Source organism: Camelina sativa, chromosome 6, assembly GCF_030686135.1.
Source record: "Camelina sativa cultivar CO46 ecotype springtype chromosome 6, ASM3068613v1".
Taxonomy (NCBI): Eukaryota; Viridiplantae; Streptophyta; class Magnoliopsida; order Brassicales; family Brassicaceae; genus Camelina; species Camelina sativa.
The window spans coordinates 16,132,062-16,153,983 of NC_141885.1; the positions used below are offsets into that span (position 1 = coordinate 16,132,062).

The following is a 21,922-nucleotide window of genomic DNA, read 5'->3' on the forward strand; positions in this document are numbered from 1 at the left end:
TGATAGCATTTAAAAAAAAAATTACAATCCTATATGATCTGAAACACCCAGCCAATATTTTTTTTTCTCAACTTAGCCAACAATATACATTGTAAATCGTTAAAGTAGAATTAAAATCCATACATGATAGCAGACGACACGAAGTACGTCCAACGATTGACAAAATACCAATAACATGCTCACATGTGAAATCATCTTCACATATTTCTTATTATCTCTTCATCTCACTTAATAAATTTTTATCAACAAAAAATGAGGATTTCTGATATTCTTTTTATCAACAAAAAAATGAAAGTTTTGAACTATAGCAAAAAAATAAAAAATCAACCACAAAGTTGTCCTCGTGATTCTATTCAAAACAAAATAATAATAAAGAATGGTTATTATGTTCTGGATCTCTAATTATTGGAACGACGTTTTATTTCCCCCTCGGAACTATCACATCGTACCTGATCCACCCCAATCTTTGACCTCGTTCTATATTTCCTTCGAACTTATCCGTTCCACCTATTTCTGTCCGAATCTATAGTTTTATTGCTATTTCTCCATTAACATTGGTTTAAACGGTTTTGAAATTAAATCCGATTATAAACCCACATAAAACCGGTATGAAATCAATCTATAATCCAAGTAATATATACAACCCGACCCATCATGTTCTTCACTTGAAATCAAAAATCCCTAAATTTGTTTTGTAAAAACCCTAAACGGCTAAACCAGAAGAACAAATCATGAACAATTTTGAGGTAAAGAACATTAAATTGTTTCAGAGAATGAGAAGAAAAAGGATATCGAAACCAAAACATATATTCACCAACGCTTAGGCTTAGCTGATAGCTAATCTGGAGTCTACAACGAGTCAAGCTGAAAAAATGTACTCCTTCTCCATGAAGGAGCTCTTGAATCTGCAAACACTGACACGATTCCTGGATATTTTTTTCTGGATCGAGTGCATATTGATCTCTCTGCAAACGGATAAAAGAATATCACAATCTCTCAGCAATTTTGTTTATTTCTTTGGTGGATTTTTCAAAGTCCATCTCTGACTCTCTCTTTCTCTCTTCAGCGTGATTGTGTGGAATTATTTTATAATTTTTGTTATGGATTGTGTGACTTTAAAAACGATTATTGATCTCTCTCTATCTCTATTTTTTGTGTTGATACAGGGGAGAGTTTAGCTTAACCAACTTTGAGGATGGTCTTTTGTCATCTGCGTATATGGTTAGACTTCTTGTTGATTCTCCACTAATCGCTGGATTGTCGAAAATATATACTTTTATAAACAGAATAATTTGTTTTTAGGTATATGTGTATACTTAAAAGTCATTGTTTTGATTATCTGTCTTTTTATGATTATTTGCAGGGTTTTGAAAAGAAGAAAAGGAGAGGAAGAGGAAGACAAATCGATTTGGAAATTTCTGATTTTAGAGTTTTTTAGGTTTGGTTTTGTAATTGGGTTGAATTTTGGTTTAATCTGGTTAAATAGGTTCATTAGTTGGTTAGTCAAATAGTAAACCAACAGTAAACCAACAGTAAACCATATTAACCGAGATTCATGGGGTAATAGACGATATCTGATATTCCGATGGGATAATAGCAATAAAACTATGGATTCGGGTAGAAATAGGTGGAGCGGATAAGTTCGAAGAAGATATAGAATGGATCTGGTAAGATGTGATAGTTCCAAAGGGGAAATAGGACGTCGTTCCCGATTAGTTCTTTAGACAGTTGACTAATAGATTATGTTTTCAGTCGGACTATCTTTCTTTTGTGTTAGAGTCTACAAAAGACAGTACAGAATACAAAATGTTAGATAGCATCATAGAATAATCAAACTATTAACCTAATCGCAGATTTTAACGAATTAAACCAACAAAAATAACTATTTTACCTTTTAATTTATTATTATTTTTTTTTACTTGAGGATAACGACATAATCTATATTAACATGTTATATTTATATTTTCTCAACTAGATCATGACCAGCGGAACAAATTTTTATATGTTTTATTTCGATTTACAGTGTCATTTATCTAAGTTTTAAAATTTAAAATAATTCTTCTTTGTGATAAGAAATTGTTTTATTATCATGATTTTTAAAAAAAATTATATAACTTGTTTTTTATAAATGTGTTAAATTTATATTTATTTACTTTTAAATTTAGATTTATTTTTGAAATGTACTAATTTTATTGGAGTTTATTTAATTATTTTTAAGATTGCATATACTAATCCTAATTAAATCAGTTTATTTGACATATCTTATATTGGTATTGTTAAAAATAGTAAAATAATGATTTAACTCGTGTTTAAGTATTAGATTAATGATGATTTAATCTATAGTAATACCGATTCAAACCCGTCACATCATACAAACCGTCATGCAGTATAACTCGTTTGTGTTATTTTAAACTTTTAATATGTTTAAATATTCATAATTTTAGAAATTTTATTAAGTTTATATCAATTTTTAAATTCTACTATATATGGTAGAATTAAAACAAAATCAACTTTACAAACCAAACAGATCATATATAAATTTTAAATTTGGATTCTTATTAAGTGAAGCTTCCAGCTCATTCGGATGTAGATTAATTTTGATTTTATATATAATAAGACTCTGAATTATTATCTAATCATTTTAGCTAAAGTGGCTTGGTGAACACACTATTTATATTAATAGAGTAATATATGTCCGTTTTTTAAAATTTGAATCAAAGTATATGCAGAAAAAATAGATTTTTAATAATTTTATGTATTATGTGATAATTCAAGAAATTAAAAATAAAAGCAAACAAAGATGAAAGGAGAATCAAATTTAAATTTTAAACAAATATCACTTTTAATTGTTTTTTTATAATCTTAAATAGAATCATGAGTTAAATACATTAGTGAATGTTTTGGGTAACAAATTAATGGCTTTAACAATAAATATGATGGTATGCTTATAAATAAATCTAATTCGAGGATTTATTTCTGCAATTATACTAGTTACTAGTATAGAATATAGATTAACAAATTGCGGAGGGTATGATAGGTTTGGGCATTAATTTTGAAATGAAGTTGCCAAACCGAAGTGAACCGTATAATTCAGTAAATACGGTTAGAATTTTGGTCATATTTCTTATTGGATTTAACTTGACATTTGTTTAGTTTCGGTTTGGAACCTTCAAACCGATCGGTTGAAATTATTATTGATCCACATTTTCAAATTCAAATATCAAATTATATTCTTCCCTCTTTCCGCCTCTCTCTCTCTCTCTTCTCTCTTCTCGAAGGTGAAGCTATGGGCGTGAAGTATCTGTGGGATGTTTTGGAGCCTTGTAAGAAGACTTTCCCACTCGATCATCTTCAGTGAGTTTATTTCTTCATCTCAATTTCTTTTTTAACTTTCTGGGTTTTTTGAAAAAAGACCAAGTCTTTACGAGATCTAATCGCTGTAGAAACAAAAGGGTATGCGTGGATCTCTCTTGTTGGATGGTGGAATTGCATAAAGTTAACAAATCTTATTGCGCCGCCAAAGAAAAAGTTTATCTTCGAGGGCTCTTTCATCGTCTCCGAGCCCTAATTGCCCTAAACTGCTCCATCATTTTAGTCTCAGGTAATTCTACCCTGCTGTTGTAAAATTGAAATCAGATTAGCCAATGTGGGGTTTGTTTGTAGCTCGATTTTTTTCATTTCGCAGATGGGTTTGTTGTTTATGAGAGCGTTTGTATCGTTTTCATTAAAAATATTTGTCGCAGAAGCATGAGTGATCAAATCTGTTCTGAATTATTAATGATTTGTTCTAAAGAAGTTATTTTTTTTAATGGTATTGGAGTATACTTGATTTGTTGCAATAAGCATTGTAATTGTAGATGGTGCAATTCCTGGAATCAAAGTGCCAACTTATAGGCGTCGGTTGAAAGCAAGATTCGAGGTACAATGACGTCAAATTTTATCATTGCATATGATGGCTAAGTTTCTCAGATTATGTTTCGATTTAATGCTTTATTGGTTCAGCCAGGTCGCTGATGATGGCGTTGAACCTGGTAAAGAGACTTCACTCAAAAGAAATATGGGGTCCGAGTTCTCCTGCATCATAAAAGAGGCTAAAGTTATTGCATCAACACTGGGGATACTGTGTTTAGACGGGTAACTCTCCAAGACTGTTCGCCTAGATTGACAATGTGACTTATGGTCTGAGTGTTTTGCTCTACTTGTGAGAGGGTTTGCAACTGTAAACATGGACACTTAAGCATCTATGGTCTAGTTTCTTGTTTGACCATATTGTTTTCCCTTCAAATGCAGGATTGAGGAAGCTGAGGCACAATGCGCTCTGCTAAATTCAGAATCCTTATGTGTAAGACACATTTTTCAGCTTTAATCAGTTTTTTGTTCTTCATGCTGTTAACACAATATTCAATTACAACTTATGGTTTTCATGAAAATCCATAGGACGCCTGTTTTAGCTCTGATTCAGATATCTTCCTTTTTGGTGCAAAGACTGTATACCGAGAAATATGCCTTGGTGAGTGTAGAGAGACTCGTTAGCCCTGTTGGTTTTTTTTACTATCTGATAATGGTTGATGGTATTATATGGCCTAATAAATCTGCCAATGAACTAGGTGACGGAGGTTATGTTGTTTGCTATGAGATGGATGACATCAAGAAAAAGCTTGGGCTTGGACGAAACTCATTGGTAACTTACGAGTCTCTTTAAGTGATTAGCTTTATATACTTAACCCTGATCTTGCGAAGCTACACCATGTTATTACAAAATGATTTGACTGGTAGAAGCATGAATGCAATCTTGCAAAAGGGGGCCTGTGATATTTTAGCCTATATTTTCTCGATAAACTCAGGCGAGATAGGACTAAGCGTATGAATGGTTCCTCTGAACGTTGTAGCTTTAAGGGATAAATTCCTTTAGTTGCATCAGTAGACAAGAAAACCAGCTACACATTATTGACTACTATTCGATACGTCAAAGAACCTTAAGATCTTAGATATGTTGCATCAAACTGTAAAGTTATTTATATAATGTTTTCTTGGGTGATGTTTCAGATAGCTCTAGCGCTTTTGCTTGGCAGTGACTACTCTCAGGGAGTTCGTGGTCTTCGCCAGGTGTGTTCATGACTCAAGCTTTTACAAAACCTCCATATCGGGGTTGTATATTATTCTACTTCGTGTGTTTTATCAATATGTGTACAGGAGAAAGCTTGTGAGCTTGTGAAGTCGATTGGAGAAAATGTTATTCTTCAAAAAGTTGCATCAGAAGGACTTGCCTTTGCGGAAAAACCTAAAAAGTCTAAGAAGCAAGTTAAGCCTTCTGTGTGCAGTAAAAAAGGGACCTTACCTTTTGTGGTTATAAATGGTATTGCAAGCAACAACTTCTTTGTGTTTTGTAATATGACATGCTTGTCTTTTAGCATTAAAAAGCTCTTTCCGTAATTTCAATTTGTTGTAGGAAATAATCGTGCTCCGGAAGGACTGGAACAGATCAAGCATGTGATTGATGCATTCATGAACCCCAAGTGCCACCAAGCAGACTCTAATACAGTTTCCAGGTTAATACTTCTTTCCATTTCCTTGTTTTTTTCAGTCCTCTGATGATAATTCTGCTGTAGACTATACCTATTCTTAGAGCTAGCACGTACATATGCCCATCTTATGTAGCTACAAGCTTATAACAGGAATGTCTGTTAAAAGCCTGGAGATTAGTGCACTTGAAAAAGAGTTGAATGTCTATTCAGATTTGGGATGAAGGAAGTGATCAAATTTTTTTATACTGTTTCTTTCAGGGCCCTAGCTGAATTCTCTTTCCAGGGCACCAAGCTTCAGGAGATATGCCATCAGTTCTTTGAGTGGCCCCCTGAGAAAACAGGTATTACTTTGGATTTATACATATTTCTTATTCCTTGTAGGTTGCATTTGCTGACATTGTACAAAACCAATTGTGAAACTAGCGTTTCTTCTTTTTCACTATGTTTCATTTTAGATGAATACATACTTCCTAAAGTTGCTGAAAGAAATCTGAGAAGGTTCGCTATTTTGCAATCAAAAACAACTGAGGTTGAAGTTAATCTTCCTCTCCATAAGGTACCTCTCTCCCCCTCTCAGGCGGGTTTTACGTTAGATTTACTCCAAAACATGAATTCATAAAATCTATATACTGCTCATAGAAGGTTATGATATTGGTAAATATGAAACTTTTGTTTTTGTTTTGAGTTTGGAGATACCAGCAGCTTAAAAGTTAACTGGTTTTCCCTTGCATAAATCAGTTGGAAGTTAGCTGGATTTTATTTAACTCTTGTGAGAAAAAAATTCTCTTGCAGCCAGAGAAGTGTCCGGTGTCTGAAATCATAAAGACCCGCAAAGTACAGGGACGAGAATGTTTTGAAGTCTCATGGAATGATCTAGAAGGGTTAGAGACGTCCATTGTTCCTGCAGATCTTGTAGAAAGGTAACGATAATGATCATAGCCTGACCTTCACTCATTTACTCAAAACATCGATCTAGCTCAAGTGATTGGCATTGATTAAACCTGTGTTGTTTGGTCAAGTGATTGATTCATAGTGAAAGACATAACGCACTATGAATCAATAACTGAAATAGTGTCTGAAGTAGTTTGGCTTGGCAATAGAAACTTCATAAAAGAGTAAATACTTTGGTTTCCAGAAAGCTGCAAATACTGAATATGGAACGTCAAACAAAACTTAGTACTAGATCTACTTATGCAGCCAAATAGCTTCGGTTTATGTGACACATAACACCAAATTTGGTTCAGTTTTATGTTCGTGTTCCCTGAAATACTATTCTCGTTCTGGTTATGCATATTTATCCTACTTGTTTCTTTCAGGGCTTGTCCTGAGAAGATCATAGAGTTCAAGGAGAAACTGGCAGCAAAGAAGAAGAAACCAAAGCCGAAACAAAAACAGAAGGAAACTGGTTCGCCGACCAAATCTTCTTCTCTTGCAGAACTCAGCCGCGAACTCCAACACCTTGATCTCAACTCAACCTCTGTAGTAACTACAAGCATCGTAAAAGAAGCTAAGCAAGGGAAAGAACAGCAAAACTCCAAGAAACATGATTACTTGTGTCTTATCGATTCACCCGATAGAGAAAACTGCAATAACGCCTGGTCGACGACCATGGATAGATTCAGTGTTGGTCTGAGTTCTTGTTCACTGTATCCGGAAACAGAAGTCATTGATCTGATAAGCCCTTGTCCTGAAGCTCGTTCGCGGAGCGTGTCAAGAAGTTATCAAGAAGAAAAGAAGAGCCATGATCAGCAACAACTTGAGAGTGTGATTGAGCTGAGTGATTCAGAGACAGATGATGAAGAACATAGCAAAAAAGCGAGAGAGCTTAGGATGTTTCTCCAAAATATCAGGAAAGACATTATCCTCTGATGAAACAAACAAAACTGGACATGGATCATTTTATAATAATAACTATATATGGCATTGTATAAGAATAATGTTATGAGACTTTTTTTAATCTTAATTCTTTGTGTTAAGCTCTGCTCTTTCATTTCACCTCCGATTGCACCAATGTTCGAATCCACGCTCTAGGTTTCTCGTAGCAGGTCTTTCTTATTCACTCGCCAGCCAGCCGTGATGTTTCCTAAAAATACGGTTTTATCGGATATAAGCGCGTGTGGGATCTTCGGCATCATCACCTTCTCGTGCCTCAGTTTCTGGGGAGAGATTGGCAAACGCGGCGGCATCTTCGACCAGGTTCATTTCACATACATACGACGTCGTACGTCGATTCCTTGGTTTAGCATCTGTGGTTGACTTTGGTGTTTTTTTTTGGTTTTCAGAAACTCATACGGAAGCTTGTGCATATAAATATTGGGCTAGTTTTTCTACTTTGCTGGCGGCCTCTGTTCAGGTAATAACGGAATGAAAAGTGTCGATTTTGATAGGACCAATTTCAGCTTTCACCAGTTAAAATCCAATTACTCTTTGATTATTTCAGTTCTGGAATCCAAGGAGCGCTTTTTGCATCTATTGTACCTGGACTCAATATATTAAGGATGCTATTGCTAGGCCTTGGAGTGTACCACGACGAAGGAACCATCAAGTCTATGAGCAGACATGGAGATCGCAGGTATCTCAATCAGTGACATCACATTGCCTTAGTATTTGACTTTACTTGGATCTCTTAGCAATCTTGGTTTCTATTATCAAGATTCAGTTATTATATGCTTTGTGTCACTTCACAAAGTGTCTATAGTTGCTCTCTTCAACCAGGGAACTACTTAAAGGACCTCTTTATTATGCACTGTCAATCACATTGGCCTGTATCTTCTTTTGGAAAACATCCCCAATCTCTATTGCGGTTATATGTAACCTTTGCGCAGGAGATGGTACGTACATACAGTTAGCTTTGGTTATATGATACAATAATCGATTGAATGATGAATCTTTATACACGTTGTGTTAAAAAGGTATGGCTGACATTGTTGGGAGGCGGTTTGGAACAGAGAGGCTTCCTTACAACAGAAACAAATCATTTGCTGGTAGCATTGGAATGGTCACCGCCGGGTTCTTAGCTTCTGTTGGGTATATGTACTACTTTGCTTCATTTGGTTACATCGAGGTTAGCGTGGGAATGATTCTTCGGTTTGCCGTCATCTCTATAGCATCAACTCTTGTGGAATCACTCCCCATTAGCACCCAAATTGACGACAATCTCACCATCTCCTTAACCTCTGCATTTGTCGGTATCCTACTCTTCTAATAGTGCCCTAGCTCTCTTTGTTTTTCTGTACCATCAAATAAAATAAAGGGTCGAGCTTGATTGCCCTGTGGCTGTGGGTGTGGAGGTAAAACTGCATTGAGAATCCCCCATCTTCTTGTATATGTAAGTAGTAGTGAATAATCTCATATTGTTGTTGTCCATGGATCTTATTAATTTTCAGCTTTGCTAGGTACAATGTTGTAATGTTCTATCCATTAGTGAGAAATATGACTAATACGTATGGAGCTTTCTAGCTCTCTCAAGAAGAAAGTTTCCAAAAAAGAACACATCACTTTTTTTTTCTGCAATGTTATTAAAAAATGATAGGAAGGTTTCAATTGGATGCATACATACATCACCAGTGAACAATTCTTTTTATATGCATGCATGATGACAAATCAAAATGTACCAATAAACTGAGAGACTCTTTCCAAGTAATACACTTCTCAAAAAAAAAAAAATATATCTTTTGTTTAAAAGGTCAATGATTGATTTTTGAAAAGGTGTATATTCACTAATTAGCAGTAGCTGCTTATTTAAAAAAAAAAACATTTTGTCTCAATAATTGATATTTGAAGAGGTGTATATTCACTAACTAGTAGTAGTTGCTTATTTAAAACATGTTTTGTTTGAACGATAAAAGAAATCCTACTATGAATTTGTCTAAATTGGGAATGAAACTTATAAGAAAAAGAAAAAAAAAAGAGAACAAATATTATTTTTTACATATAAGTGTGTGGTATAAAAAATAAAGATTTGTTGATCACAGTTATGAAGTATCAGAAAAGAAAAAGAAAACATCCTACAAATTAAATGACTATGTTACATAATCGAAAATTCAAATATAAAAAACTTGTTTGGTAGACAACAAACAAAAATGAAATAGAAATGAGAAAACACGTGATTGGTTAACGAATTTTTATTAAATTGTTGACTTAAAAACTACTTTGCGCAACGTGGGATTACATAATAAGCCTGGTAGGCGAGCTTATTTTATAAGTTTACGCAAACTATAGTATATGTTTTGTCACTGTTTGATATATATTAGAACCACTTCTCTTTCAATTAAACTTTCTTTGATCGACATAAAACAAAAGCAAAAGTATAAAACTTTTACAATCACAATTTGATATTTTGGTCAATTTCTATCCGCAAGGCAAAGAGTTGACTCCAAACAAATACTTGTTTTATGTCTTCAATAATGATTTTTTTTTGTGACAATTGCATTTTGTATACCTTTATTTAGCCTTAAATGTTAGGGCTGGGCAAAATAACCGATAACCAAATAACCGACCGAAACCGAACCGAAAAAAACCAAACCGAACCGAACCGACAATTAAATGGTTAACCGAAATATCCGAAAACCTAGAAGATATCAAATATTATATACTTAATATTATGCAAAACTATAAAATAAACTTAAAATATAAATTATTTCTAGATTCAAAACAATTAAATATTTTAAATAATCAATATATGTAAATGTTATTATTTTGAATTTACAAAGTTAAATACTATTTTGTAAAATTGAATCCATATTTTTCCCTTTTTTGTATTTTTGTTATTGTCTATTTGGTTAATTTTGGTTATATTCGGTTAGTTTTGGTTATATTTGGTTTATTTGGTTAATGTTAATATAATTTATGTTAGTTATGGTTATTTATTTAAATAACCAAACCGAAACCGAACCGAAGAAACCGAACCGAACCGAACCGAAATTTCAAAAATATCCAAATGGTTACTATATTACTATATCCAAAATAACCGAAACCGAATACAACCGAACCGAAACCGAATGGTTAACCGAATGTCCAGGCCTATTAAATGTAATAGTAGATTCCATATTCAATATTTGAGAAACATAACCACTAAGGGTACTGAAATTACAGTTGACTCCCTTACGACCAAACAATAAACAGAAGTCGAAATGACAGATGTAATCCGGAGGAAGTCTGCAATAGATTTATTTAAGATAGATTACAAATTGAATATATGTGAAGACATAAAGGTAGGTCTACTCCTTAATTATAGCTTAAATTTTAATTAAAAAATTTATAAAAAATAATTTGATAAACCTATTGACCAAATAATAACCACATAGACTTCCTGCATTGAAATAAAATAAATTTACATATAAACGAGTCAAATTAAGGGAGGAAAGGCTGATTAGGTTAAAATTATTTGATTTAGGGTTTGCTTAAGTAGACTTCTCTATAGACTATTGGTGGTTGACTTTGTTATGCCATCAACTATTAATAATTAGTCATGGGCGTTCGGTCAGAATGAGAGAACAGAACCGATTAAACCGAGATGTTTGGTTTTCGGCAGCATCTGTGAGAGGATCAATAAACTGATCGGCGAAATTAATATGATAATTCGGTTACCGATTCGGTTCGGTTCGACAGGGCATAACCGATCGGTTTTAATTAACCGAGTTAGATATACCTAATTTTCACTAACCCTAACCCTAATAATTTTCATTTCTTTCTCTTCCACCTTCTGCCTCTCTCTCTGGCGATAAGCGATTCTGAAACTGAAAAAATCTGTCTCTCATCAAATCATCATCATAATCACCTTTCTTCTTCATCTTCTTCATCTACATCTCCTCTCTCTGTCAAACATGGTGTAGAGATCGACCTTTTAGTCCAAACCCTAATCTCGAGTTTTAGACAGGTAATGTCTTCTTCTTTTCTTTGTCTTCTCCTATGATGCTTTGTTTTTTGCTTCTCGTTAATCAGTGTATTAATGTGTGGGTGGTTTATTATTTTGACAGATCTGAAGATTGTAGCGGCGGCTAAATCAGAGCCAGATCTGGTGGAATTTGAACGACGATGTCGATGATGATATTGACGCCGCCGCCGGTATTACTTCAGCTTCTCTCGTAAGAATCCATCTCTCAACTTCTTCTCCTTATCGATTTTCTCATTTCCAAATTTTAATGACGACTCATCGTTTACTTGTTGTTTTCTTTTGGTACTAGATCTGAACTCAGAAGATCTCCGAGTTTGTATCTTCTCCGTTTGAGCAATGGCTTTTGATCGCCCCATTTCTATGCCGCCGCTGGTTTTGCCTGAGTTCGATCAGAATCAGCCGGGTTCAATCGATGAAAAGAGTTTCGGATTCGGGCTTCCAAGTTTTGATTTCGGTGGATCCATGGAGCTAATGGCTGTGACTAAGAAGAAGGTCATGGAACTCTCAGTCTCTCTTATTTGGTTTTTCTCCTTTTCGTTTTCCTGCTTCTGAAATGTTCAAAATTTCATTAGGGTTTTGAATTATTGTGGCATCTGGGTTTAAGCTCAGTTCTAAATTGATTTGGTTCCTTAAGGCTCATATGTTCTTGGGTGTTCAGAGCTATCTAGTATGATATGTGTATTTTTGTTTCCTTGGAGAATGATAGTGTTAATCAAAGTTGTTCTTTATGAAAAATGCAGATTTCTAAACACAAGAGAGGGATAAGAAATGGGCCAAAGGCTCTTAAACCTGTTCCTATAGATTGGCTTCTCTTGTTGCTTTATCTGTTTGTCACTGTTTAATTCAATAGCTGAAGTATAAGCGCATATGCTTTCTGGTTCAATATTCTGTCATTTAGCATCACTTGTTAGAAACTGCATATCATTTAAGTAACTAGAACTGTGAACCTTTAACAAGCTTGATGAAATAACTTCTTGTGTTCATCGCGGTACAATAGTCAACTTGTTTGGCCGTGGCAATAAATCACACTTGTTTGGCCTTGGCATATGCTTGATTTTGTATTTGTATCGCTTATCATGATCTCATGATGAGGGCACTTGTATATACCGTTGTTAAGTGCATACTTTTTTTGTGTTCCAGGAGTTGCGGGCGAGTTAAGCTGCCACATTTGTTTTGTTGCAGTGGTGAGCGGCTAAACCCTAGTGAGCAAGGCAATTCGAACAACTGATAAAGGTTTTCAATATGATCACTCCTTGTTGGATATCAAGAGGCAGCAACCTTGGCTTTTTAGTAGTAGACTCGAGTGATATGATAGACTTAGTTGATGTTGTTTTGGCAAACTATTTGGGTTATTGCTGCAAGATCAATATGCTCATGCTTCTTACGCTTGTTGTGTCAATACCTCATAATTTCTTAGAGTGTTTCAAGGGTAATTATTGGTGTATCATAGTTAAAATAGCTCACAGGTGTAATCACTGTTGTTTGTTTATTAGGTCTCTCTCCCATTGTGACAGAGAGAGCACAACAATAATAGCCCTAGGTAGAAAAGATTGTTATATCCGAAGACTCATCATGCTCATTTCCTACTTCTTTATTGTTTTACAAGGAACTATACAAAATTGGAGTACCACTCATGTGAAAAAAAAAACCCTTGATTTGATAACAATATAAGATTTAACTATCTCGATCTTCCTCTTCATCATAGTTGAATGGTAGCGGAACTGATTTGAATGCTCTGACTTTTCCCACATTGTTCAAATGCTCGTTCTCCAACCTTCACAACCAGACAAAGTAAGAACCCTTAAGTAAAAAATGCTTTAAAAGGAGCAAGCACAGTGATTAATTTTTTTTGGGTTCAGAAGTTACCTAAAGAAATTCCAGATACCACGACGTATGATCTCAAGAGCAGCAAGAAGAGCAACCATAATTTCACAATGTAAGAACACGAAGTTGAAATCCAGCACGGTCTGCAGCCACGCCAACCTCAACACAATGTTTATGACCTACAAAGAAGAGAAGACAGAAACAAAATTATAAAGAAAAACTAAATCATGATATGCAACTGTTCCTTTTAAGTTTCTTAGTTCTCACCATTGCAATGTAGTAAACAGATTTGTGAAGAACAAGAATCTTCTCTCTCAACCAATATATAGATGGATTGTGAAGCAATCATACTTTTTTTTCAATTAAAGACTTTTTCAATTATACAGATTTCACACAGAACTTCAACTCGTTGACTTCAAAAATAAGTCTAAATTAATAACCTAACTGCCTAAGAAAACCAAAAACTTGATTGCTCCATATGTATAATATATAATGATTTCAAAAACATACAGAGGCAAGTACATATCATATATCAAAGAATACAACAAGAAAATCTGTCAAACTTTTCACCAATTTGCAATAACTTGGTTATCAAATTATGAAAACTTCATGTTGATGTCAACCTTGTAGACATAAACTAGCCTCTATGAAGATACTTCCCTTGAAGTCTATTTTGTATGGTCTATTTTTGCAATTACAATTTAATAAACCAGACACCGGATGAAGTCTACTAGGATAGTTGACTTCTTTTGTTGTCTTCCTTTGTTAATTTTTTGGTCAGTTTTGCAATTAAAAACATAGAACAGAGTAGACTTCTTAGAAAGTTTCAACAAGTTAACTTCGATTATAGTCTGCTCTGGCTATTTTTGCAATTGACCAAACCATTGACTTTGTAGTAGACTTCTAGCTAACAAGTAGACTTCATCTATTCGTCAACTAGAAAAAGTAAACTTCGTTGTGGTTAGTTTTGCAATTGACCAAGTTTGACTTTCGCCAAGTAGACTACGTACGAAGTCTCCAGGATTGTTGACATCGTTTGCAGTCTGCCGTGGTCATTTTTGGGGTTGACCAACATTTTAATTTTTTAACTAGTAGACTTCTTTTGCAGTCAACTAATTAATTTTCTATCAATAATATGACGGTCAATGTTTTTATATTTTGGTCAAATCCAAAAATAGCCACTATAGAAGTCTACTCTTTTATTATTGGAAGAAGACTTCGTCCGACAGTCATAACTAAAAAGTCAAGAATTTGGTCAATTGCAAAAATACACCTTAGTAGACTTCAAACGAAGTATCCGACAGAGAGATTATAATGCAGTCTGAACCATATTTTTTTGTTTTCAAATGAAATTAAGAAGACTAAAATTTCAGTCTACGGGCTCGAAACTCAATAAATTTTTAATTGCAAATTTGACCACATAGTAGACTTTACATGATATTATGATGGTTAGACTAACAAATGAAGTCTAATTTCGCAAAAAAATCAAGGAAAATCACGAAAATCTACCGGAAAATAACCTTATCGGTGGTTGTTTCGCAATGTCAAGCACCGAGGACGTCGTCTTTAGTCACCACAGAAGAAACCCAACACCAATTTAATCACTATCCAAGAATCATGACATATAACAAGATGAATGCACTTGCAAATTTTCTTGGATTAAAATGGAGAGGAGATAGAAGAAAATGAAGTTATCATAACATTGGGTGTTATTTAAGCTTACAAATTCAGGTTGTTAAAGCTTTAAGAGATTCAAATTTGGTTGTTCATGGTTGTTGGAAAATTGATGGCTGTGGCACAACCATAAATAAAAGAAGAAGATGAAGATATGGATGTAATAAACATTTTCACAAGAAATTCAAATAAATCAGAAATAATGGCATTTTTGTGAATAAAATGAATGGACAAGAATTTAATAGAAAGAAAGTGACAAATGTTGGAGAGAAAAAAAGGGGTCTAACATTACAATTGACTCAAGTTTGTAGTCTAATTTTGCAAGTCTCCTCTTTTTTTCTTCTTGTTAATGCATATAACAAATTCTCAATTATATTGGACGATAGATCCTTGTTGAATCCTTCAATGATAATTTCTATTTCACAATAGACATACGTGAATCATAGCTATAATTAAGTCTATAACTATATGTTAATAAAGCTTTATTTTATTTTAAAAATTACACGAAGTATTAGCTCTGACCGACCAAAAATCTACAAATGATTTGCAAGATAGTTAATTACACTTCTTCTATTTTTACACAATTCAGATACAAAAAAAAAAAAAAAAAAACTCGTTAAAAAATGGTGATGAAAACAGAATAATGTTAGGAATGAGTTATATATTAAACGATCACAAAATTGACTCTTATAATTGTTTTAACTGTTATAATTGTTTTCTTAGGCTCAGCAGAATAATATATTAATTAAGCCACTTCTACTGAATTGAAGGATTACACAAGTTTGCTATTTTTTTGTTCTGTATCATGACAACATAATGCTTTATAGAATTTTGTTTTGTCAAAATTGTCGGTAGATTTTACAAAAAGGATGCTTGTTAGTTTTACTCTGACAAACTGTTATTAAAATGTGTATTTTTACGTAATAAAATGTAACCTATCTTCTTTATCTTATTTGCTTCTTTTAACCTAATAATACATCGACTAGATAATCATCCACGCTGCGGGGAATTTTTTTTTCGTTATTTGTTAAGCTTATGATTATGTTGTATCATTCATTTACATGTTATATAATATATATAGTATTATATGGTGAGTTTTGAGTCATATTAAACTACTAATTGGTAGGTATAGAAACTAATATCGTTACCCGTGGCTTGTTTCTGTCCCGAAAAAGGGTACCCACAACTTTAGGATCGAGTGAAATGTATTATAATTATATTATTTGTGTGTAAGGATCGAGTATCGGATATTAATTTAATTTTTGATATCCTTGCTGTTATCCATCTTGTTACTCGTATTGTTACATGGCCCATAAATACCCGTTAATATTTTGTAGTATTATCATTTATTAATAATTTATATATATATATATATTCTAGATTAAAAGTTAAAGTCTAAGTTCAACTTAGCTTTATTTTTAATGGAAAATAATTGTTATTCATACATTTTATCTACATATGAATGATCTAATTATTTTTTGTGTATAATATAAAATAAATACATATGATGGACTATGTATATCGACATCGGTATAATATGTAAAATGTCAGAATCTTAATATGAATGACCGCAATCAATCCCCAAACACCTATTACATTTACTACAAATATAATTATATATATTGATCAGGTAAATTTCCCCAATTTCTCTCATCAATAACTATAACTTATCTCTAGGTTTTTTTTTTGTGAAACACTTCATAATAGGTTATGTTTTATTTGCTATTTTTGTGGATAAACATTTTCTGGTTACAACAAATTAATATTAAGATTCTGTTATTATATTTTGTATTAAAATACAGTAGCATTTTGTGTAATATACTATATGAAGTAAGGTTATTTATTTAAAGGGTTGTTTAAATAATATAATAGAGATGCCACACAATAAAATTAATAAGATCATCCTTTATGTTTCTTCTTTAATATATACACGTCAATGTGTCATTTTCTATATTTTTTATATATGTCAGTAACTCATTATGTGCATTTAGATCTAAAATTCGCTATACTGTAGTGTATTTACCAAGGGATTCTTGTTAAAAATACTACTTTTTTAACAAAAAAATTGGGTATACCATTTTTCCAATAGTTTATGGATTTTATTATTTTGAGAAGGAAAAAAATAAGTATTTTCAGATTTTTCAAAATATAATATGTACTTAATACCAAATACTAAACCCTAAAAACAAATAGAACTTACTAAACCCAAACATAACAAATAAAACACATGTTAAATCAAATTTGTAACTAAGAAAGTGGTAAAATCCACAAACTATTCAAAAAGTGGTAAAACCAACAAAAACCATTCCAAAAAATGGTTTTCTCATAATTGATTCATAACAAAACCATGCTAAGTAGTAGTATAAGTCGTGCGTGGCACAGAAGCGATATTGGAATCTTGTTGAGCTATAAAACAAGTATGAAAATATATAGTAAATGTCAGATGATTTAATCCGAATCTAACGTCATCACAGTGTCGGCTACCTATGTGTATTTCTCAGTGAAGGCATCACTTTCTCATTATCAACATAATATTGTAAAACATATGTTATGCTTTTTCAGTTTTTGTATAGTAATACTACTAAATATATTACTTGTATATAATACGGTGATAAGTAGATATATAAATATATTTCATACAAAGTATCATTTGACACAATTCACACAAATTAAGTAATTAATAATTTAAATTCAATGAAAATTAGCTCTGGGTTAAGGAGTAAATTAGAAAAAAAAATAATTTTAAAAATACATTAGAATTTTAGAATGACACTTTTTATGAAATTAAATTTTTGTTTAGAATAGCATTCTTTGTGAAACAGAGAGAAGATACTTACTATGTTATATACAATTTTAACAGAGAGAATAATAAGTTACTTAAGTGAAAGTTATTATACCCATGCATTTTTTTTTCAATATAATATTTTATCAGATGTTAAATTAGAATAGTGACACAAACGACATTAATATAAATAATTAAGTTATTTGTAGTTGTCAAACCAATAATGTCATTACTTTAATAATGTCGTTAATAATTTAAACAAGTATCTCTTATTATAATAAAAACTGATTTAATATAAGAGGACAAAAACAAAGGCCAATTCACCAATAATATGTATGTTTATATTTTAATTTACAAGAGTTCATCTTGAGGAAGGCAAGTAGGATTTAGTTATAAACTGCAAAAGTCTTCTTTCAACTCTCTATCCTTAGAAAATTAACTAACTTGAACAGTTATATTAGCATAATTCTATTCATAACCAATAACAATATCACATGCTAGTTATTTTCATTTAAATTTTACAAAGATTACTGTGAAAATGTCCACTTTCGCATATTCAAAAATTGGTAGACCAATCGTTCCATTTTCACAGAAAAATTAATAATAATTGCAAGCAAATAAAATAACCTCCCCAATCACCAGTGATCACTATATTATTGTAGCAGTTTAATTGAGTTAACCCCTAACATAATTTGAAAAGGCAAGAAAAACAAAGACAATCTTACATAAGTCTGGATATTAATCCTGAAACAAAATTCTATAGTTTTTTAATATACATAACAATAAATCAATTTTAATACACACTGTCGTATAGAAAATTGTGACACTTAAATTCAAAGATTATGGCTCCACCTAAAACATCAATTAATAAAAGATTTGATTGATACAGTGTTCCAAAATGCGATATATCATCTACAAGATATGTGTTTCGTGTTGAACAAGTCCTCTTTCATATGAATAGTTCTACACAAGTATGAATTAGATATTAGTATATTTATGTTAAAATATATAATAATAAAAATTTGACCTTCAAAAAACTGTCTATATATTTCCCCTTTTCGGGTTACGTATCTCTGTCAAAGATTGTCATCACCAATCTACATTGTATATACTTTCTTTCGGTATCATACACGTATAATATAAATTCAAAGTAACTTAGGAAAAATAAAAAATGGTGTATAAATCAGAAAAACCAAACCGGAAATTGAAATCACAGGAGAAGCAAAGGAAAGGATTATGGTCACCGGAAGAAGATGAGAAGCTTAGGAGTTATGTTCTCAAGTATGGCCATGGTTGCTGGAGTACCATTCCTATTCATACTGGTAACTCTTGATAATAAATACCTTTAGATTTTTTTTTTTTTAATTATGTAAAGACAGCAAATATGTCAATTTTGATTTTGGAATATGATTAGGAGTTATATACATAATATAAATAATTTAATGGTGGTTTACATAATATAGGATTGCAGAGGAATGGGAAGAGTTGTAGATTAAGGTGGGTTAATTATCTAAGACCAGGACTTAAGAAGTCTACATTCACTAAAGAAGAGGAAATTACACTTCTCTCACTTCACTCCATGTTGGGTAACAAGTAAGCCTTTTTAATTTTGATATGACCATTTTTTCATCAACATATATCGATTACAACATTAAGAAAGATATTTATTATTTTGTTTAGACTTCACCGTTAAGAATGTAAGTAATTATGAGTTTAAAACTTCATGTTTATGGTTTAGGTTTTTAGACTTTATAATTAGGAGATAAATTATTTAAATGTAGACTTTAGTGATGACTTACTATTCTCTTAATACTGATAATAATGATTTTAGTGTATTTTCATAATTATCCCTTTTAATTCCCTATGTTTTTTTTTTCAAGATGGTCTCAGATATCGAAATTTTTACCAGGAAGGACTGACAACGAGATCAAAAACTACTGGCATTCTAATCTAAAGAAGGGTGTAACTTTGACGCAACTTGAAACCTCAAGAACCCATCAAACACCTTCAATCACAAACTCACTTGAGACCTTCCAGAGTTCATCAACTGAAAGATGTTCTTCATCTATCAATCTCGGAGAAACATTTAATGCTCAAACCCCAAGCTTTTCGCCAAGTCTAGTGTTTTCCGAATGGTTAGATCACAGTTTGTTAATGGATCAGTCACCTCAAAACCTTGTTGTACCGCAAGAGAGAGGATTCATTGTACCATGTGGACCTCTTCATCATTTAGAAAACAACTCTTCCCCTGATTTGGTACACTTCAGATTTTTTGTTGGAGGATGAGATATCTGAGGTCGAGTTCTGTACTTCATTTTCAGACAATTTTTTGTTCGAAGGTCTCATCAACGAGCTACGACAAATGTAAATGTTTGGAGATCCAAGTAAATGGGTTTAAAGTTATTTAAGTAGAAGAGTAAATAAATAAATACTCTAATTTGTAAGTCCTTCACGTTGCTTCTGCTTTCACGCTTTTCTTGTTTGATCATTATTTGACCTATTACATTAAGATATTGACTAAGAACATCAATTCTAACGAACACGAGAGTATTTGATTGGACTAGTCGGATCATCAAACATTGTAAGAAAGGTAGCAAAACTCAGGTCTTAAACAGAGATATCAGATTGGGATGAAAGAGTTTGAGCAAAGTAAACAAAATTTAATGTCGGGAGAATTCAATATGAAAATCACCATAAAACATAAATTCAGCTCTATCCAGAAACATAATAGACTAACATCAACAGCAACCTTACATTCCAGTGAAAGCCTTCTTTCCAAAAGACGAAGAGGACCCAGCTGGGATCACCTTCAACACATTGAACCTCACTGTCTTCGACAATGGCCTGAGATTTAGCGATAACAGAAAACAAAGATCAAATCAAACTGTAACAAAAACAGAATTAATAAAGATGATGTTCTGAATCAGATCATAACCTGCATTGGCCAATGATGACATGGTCTCCTTCCTTGACACGGAAGCAAGGTGAGACATGAGCAGGGATGTTTGAATGCCTCTTCTCATACCTGAGACCAAAAGTATAATACTTTCTTAACACCAATGTAAAAGACTCAGCAAATGTATAGTATGAATGTATGAATGTTATTAACCTCTGATACTTCTTGACAAAATGGAGGTAGTTCCTTCGCACGATAATGGTCCTCTGCATTTTAGCACTGTGGCAAGTACCAGCTAAGATACGACCTCTAATGGAAACAGTTCCAGTGAAGGGACATTTCTTGTCAACGTAAGCTCCTGTTACAAAGAAAAACCAAAAACACAATCACGCCTGAGAATCTATCACAAAGATACAAGGATACTGATGCATATTTATAAGAAACCCTTTATTCTATTTCATCATACTATGATTCTCAATATCAGAACACATTCGAATCAGTGCCCATCCTACTAATACAATATGTACTGATTACATTGGAATCAGGGAAAAAAGTAATGCAGATCCAAAATAAGGCTGGAGAGTCCTGACTCACTAAATCAAAGCTTAATAACTCTACCAGACAATTAGAAAATGAACGATTTTGAGAGCTATGAATTCAAGGAAACACTAATGTAGATCCAAAATCAGGCTGGAGAATCAAGACTCACTCTATCAAAGCAAATGAATTTTTTTTGAAGGCTATGAATCTAACAGCTATACGAAAACACTAGCTCCCAGGGTTCCTAATCTACAATAAGGAGTTAGGCACTAAACAAAAACCGTACCATCAATGGCTTCACGAGGAGTCTTGAAGCCCAAACCAATGTTCTTCCAGAAACGGTTTCCACCTTTCCCAGGTCGCTTCCCTTTTCCAGATTTCTTTGAGCTATTGATAAACACACACACAACAATGATCAATATAAACAACTTGGATATTTGAAAAAGCACAGTGAACAGAGAGGGAGAGAGGGAGAGAGGGAGAGAGAGAGAGAGAGAGATCGAATCGAGGAATTATACCTAAGGAAGACCTTGGGTTGCTTAAGAAAAGCTTTCTCAGTCTGTTCGGCCATGGTTGAAGCTTAGCTCCCTCGTGAAAAGCTTGAGGCAGTGATGTCGGAGGAGACGAGATAAAGCGGCAGCGACGACTGAAATGAAAACCCTAATTTACCACACACCTGCTTTTATATAAGAAATTTCTAAGTGATCTATACGATTGGGCCCTTTAACTGGGCCTTCGTATCTAAAAAAGCCTATGGAATTAAAACCCTAAACCAGTCCTAGAGT

General features: G+C 33.0%; 4 protein-coding genes and 1 pseudogene across 7 annotated transcripts; 4 read left to right on the forward strand and 1 right to left on the reverse strand.

Moving 5' to 3' along the window:
- The first annotated feature begins 3,205 nt into the window (after positions 1-3,205).
- Positions 3,206-7,501, forward strand: LOC104791113 (single-strand DNA endonuclease 1-like). Of its 2 annotated transcripts, none has more exons than XM_087453509.1 (14): positions 3,206-3,354; positions 3,444-3,601; positions 3,858-3,919; positions 4,007-4,134; positions 4,291-4,342; positions 4,438-4,510; positions 4,608-4,681; positions 5,047-5,106; positions 5,194-5,356; positions 5,450-5,549; positions 5,784-5,866; positions 5,981-6,081; positions 6,318-6,445; positions 6,842-7,501. In XM_087453509.1, exons 1-14 carry the CDS (start codon positions 3,287-3,289, stop codon positions 7,392-7,394), a joined length of 1,803 nt encoding a protein of 600 aa, XP_087309635.1. In that variant the 5' UTR covers positions 3,206-3,286; the 3' UTR covers positions 7,395-7,501. The 2 variants fall into 2 exon arrangements, with proteins under 2 accessions (XP_087309635.1, XP_087309636.1); XM_087453510.1 differs by having other exon boundaries at positions 3,225-3,354; positions 4,003-4,134.
- LOC104698976 (farnesol kinase, chloroplastic-like) lies at positions 7,471-8,961 on the forward strand. The gene is made up of 5 exons (XM_010414342.2): positions 7,471-7,721; positions 7,808-7,878; positions 7,966-8,097; positions 8,241-8,356; positions 8,438-8,961. The coding sequence occupies exons 1-5, from the start codon at positions 7,602-7,604 to the stop codon at positions 8,728-8,730; spliced, it is 732 nt and encodes a 243-aa protein (XP_010412644.2). The 5' UTR covers positions 7,471-7,601; the 3' UTR covers positions 8,731-8,961.
- Positions 8,962-11,883: 2,922 nt separating this feature from the next.
- On the forward strand, positions 11,884-12,822 carry LOC104791114 (uncharacterized). The gene is made up of 3 exons (XM_010516925.3): positions 11,884-11,913; positions 12,162-12,222; positions 12,546-12,822. Exons 1-3 carry the CDS (start codon positions 11,884-11,886, stop codon positions 12,647-12,649), a joined length of 195 nt encoding a protein of 64 aa, XP_010515227.1. The 3' UTR covers positions 12,650-12,822.
- Positions 12,823-18,776: 5,954 nt separating this feature from the next.
- Positions 18,777-20,148, forward strand: LOC104791117 (transcription factor MYB86-like; annotated as a pseudogene). The gene is made up of 3 exons (XR_015559094.1): positions 18,777-19,023; positions 19,165-19,294; positions 19,582-20,148. The product of XR_015559094.1 is annotated as a transcription factor MYB86-like (transcript).
- Positions 20,149-20,304: 156 nt separating this feature from the next.
- Positions 20,305-21,843, reverse strand: LOC104791116 (small ribosomal subunit protein uS17z). Of its 2 annotated transcripts, XM_010516926.3 has the most exons (5): positions 21,656-21,843; positions 21,424-21,524; positions 20,811-20,955; positions 20,637-20,726; positions 20,305-20,545 (listed from the first exon to the last, which is right to left on the reverse strand). In XM_010516926.3, the coding sequence occupies exons 1-5, from the start codon at positions 21,706-21,708 to the stop codon at positions 20,452-20,454; spliced, it is 483 nt and encodes a 160-aa protein (XP_010515228.1). In that variant the 5' UTR covers positions 21,709-21,843; the 3' UTR covers positions 20,305-20,451. The 2 variants fall into 2 exon arrangements, with proteins under 2 accessions (XP_010515228.1, XP_087309233.1); XM_087453107.1 differs by having other exon boundaries at positions 20,637-20,955; positions 21,656-21,814.
- Positions 21,844-21,922: the final 79 nt, after the last annotated feature.

Excerpts from the sequence above, each read along its gene's own strand:
- LOC104791113 (XM_087453509.1), top strand. The coding sequence starts at position 3,287 with ATGGGCGTGAAGTATCTGTGGGATGTTTTGGAGCCTTGTAAGAAGACT. Across the intron at positions 3,602-3,857 it reads CTCCATCATTTTAGTCTCAG|ATGGTGCAATTCCTGGAATC; the intron begins GTAATTCTACCC and ends TTGTAATTGTAG. Across the intron at positions 4,511-4,607 it reads ATACCGAGAAATATGCCTTG|GTGACGGAGGTTATGTTGTT; the intron begins GTGAGTGTAGAG and ends CCAATGAACTAG.
- LOC104698976 (XM_010414342.2), top strand. The coding sequence starts at position 7,602 with ATGTTTCCTAAAAATACGGTTTTATCGGATATAAGCGCGTGTGGGATC. Across the intron at positions 7,879-7,965 it reads TGCTGGCGGCCTCTGTTCAG|TTCTGGAATCCAAGGAGCGC; the intron begins GTAATAACGGAA and ends TGATTATTTCAG. Across the intron at positions 8,098-8,240 it reads AGCAGACATGGAGATCGCAG|GGAACTACTTAAAGGACCTC; the intron begins GTATCTCAATCA and ends CTCTTCAACCAG.
- LOC104791114 (XM_010516925.3), top strand. The coding sequence starts at position 11,884 with ATGGAGCTAATGGCTGTGACTAAGAAGAAG. Across the intron at positions 11,914-12,161 it reads TGGCTGTGACTAAGAAGAAG|ATTTCTAAACACAAGAGAGG; the intron begins GTCATGGAACTC and ends TGAAAAATGCAG. Across the intron at positions 12,223-12,545 it reads TCTTAAACCTGTTCCTATAG|TTTTTTTGTGTTCCAGGAGT; the intron begins ATTGGCTTCTCT and ends TTAAGTGCATAC.
- LOC104791116 (XM_087453107.1), bottom strand. The coding sequence starts at position 21,708 with ATGGCCGAACAGACTGAGAAAGCTTTTCTTAAGCAACCCAAGGTCTTC. Across the intron at positions 20,956-21,423 it reads TCCTCGTGAAGCCATTGATG|GAGCTTACGTTGACAAGAAA; the intron begins GTACGGTTTTTG and ends TCTTTGTAACAG. Across the intron at positions 20,546-20,636 it reads GTCATCATTGGCCAATGCAG|GCCATTGTCGAAGACAGTGA; the intron begins GTTATGATCTGA and ends GCTAAATCTCAG.